Source organism: Wyeomyia smithii, chromosome 1, assembly GCF_029784165.1.
Source record: "Wyeomyia smithii strain HCP4-BCI-WySm-NY-G18 chromosome 1, ASM2978416v1, whole genome shotgun sequence".
NCBI lineage: Eukaryota > Metazoa > Arthropoda > Insecta > Diptera > Culicidae > Wyeomyia > Wyeomyia smithii.
The window spans coordinates 140167069-140173858 of NC_073694.1; the positions used below are offsets into that span (position 1 = coordinate 140167069).

Here is a 6790-nt window from a genome sequence, read left to right on the forward strand (position 1 = left end):
TAACTCATTTGAGCCTGAATAAAAATTTTGAAACTCGAACGCTATTAAAATGTCGATGATTTTCACAATTGACATTAGACAACATTATACCGCGACATTCAAATTTTTTACCTTATGCACAATGCGCATATTGTCCCATCTAGTGCGCTGTTATTTGAAATGTCGGGTTGCGGCGATATTTGGTAACTTCGCAAAAACAAGTCCAATATCAGTAAAACTTTATGACCGTGTAAAGCAAATTTTGTGAATAGTGACATTTCTCGTTGTCAACGTGCAACAGAAAAAAATACATTTGTATCAATTTTTAGCTGGAGACATGAAAAGATAAAAACATTATTTCTAAATATTTATTAAATCTATAGAGTGAAAACAAACAAAGAGTGAAACAAACGAAATTCTATTTTTTTAAATTTATAGTTTCATCGCTATGTAAACAGAACGATGTAAAATTGAAATGTCTCTGCTAGAATGTTATCCGTGAGTATAGTTTTTAAGAATATGGAAGCACAATCTGTGTTATGATTCATGATACTATTGTACTACTGTAGTGCGGTGAATAATTCCCATAATTATAACTAGACAACAAAACGTCTGTCTTTAAAATCACTTGCTATTCACAGTGGTATTCCTTATGCTATTTTCTACATTGCTTAGTATGAGCCCACAGGCTTAGTAACAATGATAAATAAATTTAAAATTTACTCTTGATAGTCCCGGCACCTGCAGTTTTTGCACCGAGCAGTGTACAGGAGCTTTTCGACATGTTTTAGTCGTCAACAAAGAGCACCAGGAACAAATCCACAAGGTTTTACAAAAATTGAACCTATCACTCGTACTGCAAAAACAATTGTTCCATGCAACATGTGATAAATGTAGGAGAATGATAACTACCGAATATCGGATTCCGGAGATCTGCTTCCAAATTAGACCAAGCGCCGAGTTTTTAGATATGAAAACAGAGCCACTGCAAGACCTAGGCGATGCCGACGATGAGCATTCAGACAGTGAAAACACAGCTGATGAAACGTCTTTCTTCCCGTTAGAACCGGAGACAGAAATGCGCGTCCAAGGTGACAATGGAGAGGTATTTATCATTAATGGCATTGGTGAGGAACAATTAGATACCAGTGATTTCCAAGGTTTTGATGATTTGCTGAAACCTGTTCGTATGAAAAGAAATCGACGGAAAAGAGATTTTCCAGCGGAGGATTTGCCAACGAAAAAAAGTCGTGCAATGCCGATTCGGCATCGCTGCCCCTATTGCAATAAGGGTTTTGCGGACAAGTGTCTGATGACTACACATATTCGGTGGCATACCGGTATAATTTATTGATTTTGAAATAAACCATTTTCAAAGTTCCCTTTATTTTCAGGAGAAAAACCATTTAAATGTAAATACTGCGGAAAAGGTTTCTGCGAAAACTCCAAACTTACGCTCCATGTAAGAACACACACAGGTAGGACTCGTCGAAACATACTAGCGCATTTTAACGTAAAAATATTTCTCAGGTGAAAGGCCTTTCTTTTGTCCATATTGCCCAAAATCTTTCACACAGTCGGTAACGCTCAAAATACACATCCGCGTGCACACTCGTGAAACACCTTACGTGTGCGTACACTGTAACCGCGGTTTCACTCAATCATACAATCTGACGGTACATTTGCGAACGCAGCACAACCAAATCACAGTCTATCGGGGCCGCGAAGTAGGTGTCCTACCAGAACACAAATGTAAAATATGTGGTAAAATATACAGATCATCAAAGAGTTTTCAGCTGCATCTTCAGTTACATGATATTGGTAAGCTTTTCGATTGTCCGCATTGCCGAAAAAAATACACCTATGTACACAAATGCAAAGCAGAAGAAGAATGCGAGAAGAAAAAAGATAAAATTTATGATTGCAAAATCTGCGGTCAAGAATTTAAGCATCAACAAAGCGTAGTATATCATATGAGCAGCAAGCATAAACAGTTTAAATACGATAACGCTGCACCAATAGCTGAAAATCATGAAAGTAGTGAGGTGTCTGCAAGCTAAAAAACTAACCTTTATCAAACTTGTGCGACACACATAACGAAGTTTCAAAATTCAAATATTCAAAATTTTGACAAAAGCCAAACAACTAGAAACTGCATAAAAAAATCCCAAAAAAAAAACAAAACTCGAAACGATTAGTTTGCTCTGGTAAGCTTGTAAAAATATGCACATATCTTTAGAAAGTCTACGCAAATATGCGAAAACTGGCAGAAATAATATTCAACCTAAAAAACCTGCATTTAACAGAAATATGCACCGGAATTCTGTGTATTGCGGACAAATCTGAACATCTGGTATCCCATCTCATGGTTGGTGCATGCGTGTTTTTATGATTGTAGATGTTAAATGCTATCGTAATTACGACTCGTAACGCACGAAATTGAAATAAAATATTTATAAGTCTATTCTGCTTTCATAAAGTTCCACCTCTCACTCACACTGTCCCTTCTCTCTGTTCGTCTAATCAAGCTTGACAAGACATTGTTAGCCATGTTACTTTCGTGTCAAAAATCGTTGGTCGTTGGTCATGAATATATATTCAAAAAATTCTCGAAAAAATGCAGTATTTCAGTTATCATTAAAATACAATATTGAATTGATGAGAGATTTCAAATGCGCTCTATATCAGGATTATACCACATACATAAGACATACGTAACACTCAGGAAGAAATCTTCCAAAAAAGTTGGTACAAAATGAACTACTCGAATGGTATCACACCCTGAATAAAATCACTGTTTGAGTTGTTTTTGAAGGCAGTGTACCTGCGCAGCCCTGCATTTGTCTCGTTTCTGCTCGAAAAATGCTGCATTGTTTTTGTATATTTTATAAATAACTTTTTGACAGTTCATTATGGGACTTTCTTTAAGGCTCGATAAGGCCGAGAAGAAGTAAATTCATTTTGTTCATTATTTATCGAGCAGTTTGACAGAGCGAGGGACGGAGTACTATGGGGCAACATGTACCAGAAAAAAACGCCAGTGTTATGTATGTGATTATACTCACTTCTGTACTTTGCAGTGTTACCACATACATAAGACATACGTAACACTCAGGAAGAAATCTTCCAAAAAAGTTGGTACAAAATTAACTACACGAATGTACCAACCTTTGTAAAAAAAAAACCTCTGTTTGAGTAGTTTATAGAGGTTGTGTACCTGCGCAGCCCTGCATTTGTCTCGTTCCCACTCGAAAAATGCAGCATTGATTTTGTAAACAACTTTTTGACAGTTTCGTAAGGGATTTTGTTGAGCGCTCGAGTAGAGCCGCTATGAAGAAAATTCATTCCGTTCATTTTCGTCGAGCAGTTCATACTGGTGTTGGTACCGGGTGATGTGGGGCAAAGAGTATCAAAAAAAATCGCCAGTGTTACGTATGCCTAAGTATGTGGTGTTACCACATACATAAAACATACGTAACACTCAGGAAGAAATCTTCCAAAAACGTTGGTACAAAATGAACTACTCGAAAGTACCAACCTCCGTAAAAAAAAACCTCTGTTCGAGTAGTTTATGGAGGTTGTGTACCTGCGCAGCCCTGCATTTGTCTCGTTCCCACTCAGAAAATGCAGCATTGATTTTGTAAACAACTTTTTGACAGTTTCGTAAGGGATTTTGTTGAGGGCTCGAGTAGAGCCGCTATGAAGAAAATTCATTCCGTTCATTTTCGTCGAGCAGTTCATACTGGTGTTGGTACCGGGTGATGTGGGGCAAAGAGTACCCAAAAAAATCGCCAGTGTTACGTATGTCTAAGTATGTGGTGTTACCACATACTTAGACATACGTCAATATGCGGTGACATTTGAATCTATACGCACTTGACTCTTGTACGCGTTTCCTAGATGATTCAGGGCGAGACGGCCGAAGCCGCGAGTGTGCGCCGGCGACCCGCCGCCGGAAGCGCCGGCCACTGCGGGGGGGCAGCCTCCCCGCAGAAATCACCTCTGTATAGGTTCGTTCGTTTTCCTAGGTCTACTGATTCGTAGGAGTTGTTATATTTTATATCAGAAAATAAGAATCACACGATTATGCTGATACAGGTGCTTTATTCAACTGCCGGTTCTGTTACTCTTGAAACACAGGGTCGTTATAAGTGAAACAAAATTTATACATATGGGTTGAAACCAAGGTTAGGACAAAGTTAACGATGATACAACATCCCCTCTTCATTATAAAGAAAAAGATAATACATCCCCTCTTCATTATAAAGATAAAGAAAACAATAATTATTATTGTTCTAGCAGAGTCTATGTATATATAGAGTCGCGCAAAGAGAAAATCTATCGTTTCGGCAACACAGTTTTTGTGCCGTTTGTTGCCAAGAACTATACAGTTCTCTTTTTTACCATGCATAAGCGAATATCGTTTGTGAAATTCTTCACAAGGTACACAGTTTTGATAGATTACACCGGTAATGCTTTGTTGTATCTAACTGAGCCACTGTACAGGTTTAATGTTGGATTAAAATGTGTAGTTAAAACTTAGGCATAACACATATTTTTTATCACGCTTAATTACAACACTTTTCTCCCGCTTCTACCATTATCACCTTGTTTATTTACATTGCTCGATTGGTTCCCTCGTTTGACACTGATTTGGTTCCTTTGGTTTCATCTTTGCGCGACTCTATATTATAGACATAGACTCTGTGTTCTAGAACAGTCATCGAACTTTTTCGGTAGTTTTCTTTCTCGTTTTGGTCTACTGATTTGTTTCGGTGTTTTAAATTTTTCTGTGCGAACCGGTTCATTCGAGCCATTGACATCCCAATACCGAGTAACAGTGAATTACAATGAACACATGTCCTGGGCTCAAATCCTTTTGTGCCCGCTGTCAGCTATCCAGATAGAGGTGTATGAATAGTGGTGGTGATACGCTATCTCGTTTACACATACGTTGAGATGTTAGCCTTTAAAACATGGCGCGATGCCATCAGGCTGGGTTCATCATGAACTTCAGTTGCAAGTATTTCGACTTTTGGTTGTTTCGACGAAGCGGGCGGTGACCTCTCCGGTGGGCTGCTTGTCAAATTTTCTTCTTCCACACCACATCTCATACTTCGGGAGAGAAGCCTGTTTGCAGGACTGCTACAGTGCTACCGATTTTGTTTGGTATGGTATGTTTCTCCAATGTAGGAGGACATACCAAAAGTTTGGACCAGTTTTTTCTGCTTTCTGGATCAGACGTTTCACTATTTTTACGGCTGCCTCAGCCTTGCCGTTAGCTTGTTGGTGATTTGGAGCGGATGTAGAGTATAGACACTATATATACTGAATCGCAGCGAGCCAAAACAACTGTCAAACAAACGAGCGAGCCAAAATGAACATAATGAAAAATGTGTATCAAACAAATAACAATAATATAGAAAACCAGCGTATAGAAGCCCACCTAGCATGGGTGGGTCAGCCCTCCAAAGTTAGTGGGGGTCGGTCATACATTTGGACTCGATTGGGTCACTCTAAATGGGTCAAAACAGGATTTTTTGAAATTTGACCTTTTGGGTACCTACACGTTAGTACAAGGGACATCAGAATTCATTTTAGAGGTATGGTTTCTTGAAAAAAGTATCTTATTTTGATCCCTAAAATCCGAAAATCATATGTGCCTAAGCGATTTTTAAATCGACCCACCCTAATATATATATATATATATATATATATATATATATATATATATATATATATATATATATATATATATATATATATATATATATATATATATATATATATATATATATATATATATATATATATATATATATATATATATATGGATCGACGCAAGACATCGCAGTGGCTGGTCCACTGTTGATAAAGGCGGTCGGAAGACAGCGAGACACGCTACCGAAGGTAGTAGCGCTGTCGGAGCAGCTCGATGCCATAATCGAGTTTGCGAAAAGTCGCACCAACACGACGAAGTACCTGAAGCAGGCTCTCTACATGCTTCGGTCCTCCGTCGATGCTGCGAAGAAGGAGCACGCCGAGCTCAAGGCAAGAGCGGTGGCTGCAGAGAAGAATGCAACGGAGGTAACCGGAAGGGCGACGAAGTCGGTCCAAACGGACACCTGCACGTTTGCAGCGGTTTGCGCCTCCGGGTCAGCCGCAAAAAGAGCAAGGCAGTCTCCAGGGGAAGCCCCCGAGAACAGCAAGAAACGGTTGGTTGTGCTAAGCCCGCGAGACAGCACACCAACGGCCTCCAAGTCCGCTGAAAAGTCTGCCGAAGTGGCAGCTACGGGAAACCCTTGGGTTAGCGTGGGAGGAAGGAAGCGCCAAAAAGACAGCAAGCGCAACGACGAGAAGGCGACAAATCGTCCAAAAATGGGAAAGAAGGCGCGAAGCAGGGGCGACGCCCTCATACTCAAGACGGATGGGTCCAAGTTCTCCGAAGTCTTGAAGAAAATGAGAGGCGAAACCCAGCTCAAGGATCTGGGAGCGGATGTGCGGACCATCCGTCGTTCTCGCACCGGCGAGATGACCCTTGAGCTCCGTAAGGATGCTAAAAACAAGGGCGCTGCCTACAAGACGGTAGCCGAGCAGGTCCTCGGGAAAGATGTGCAAATTCGGGCACTCACCTCAGAGGTGACTCTCCAGCTCAAAACCTGGATGAAATCACCGAGAGGTGCGATATTGCACAGGCCCTCAAGGAGAAGTGCAGAGTGGAAGTAGCCACTGAGGTAATTCGCCTCCGAAAGGGTCCAGCGGGGACCCAGGTGGCCACTTTCCGGCTTGCATCGGCCGATGCAACTCTGGC

General features: G+C 40.5%; 1 protein-coding gene across 2 annotated transcripts; it reads left to right on the top strand.

Moving 5' to 3' along the window:
• The first annotated feature begins 249 nt into the window (after positions 1-249).
• On the top strand, positions 250-2163 carry LOC129727330 (zinc finger protein ZFP2-like). 2 transcript variants are annotated; one of them, XM_055685074.1, is made up of 4 exons: positions 250-477; positions 712-1319; positions 1374-1457; positions 1510-2163. In XM_055685074.1, the coding sequence occupies exons 1-4, from the start codon at positions 455-457 to the stop codon at positions 2037-2039; spliced, it is 1245 nt and encodes a 414-aa protein (XP_055541049.1). In that variant the 5' UTR covers positions 250-454; the 3' UTR covers positions 2040-2163. The 2 variants fall into 2 exon arrangements, with proteins under 2 accessions (XP_055541049.1, XP_055541057.1); XM_055685082.1 differs by lacking the exon at positions 250-477 and adding an exon at positions 509-653.
• The last annotated feature ends 4627 nt before the right edge of the window (positions 2164-6790 follow it).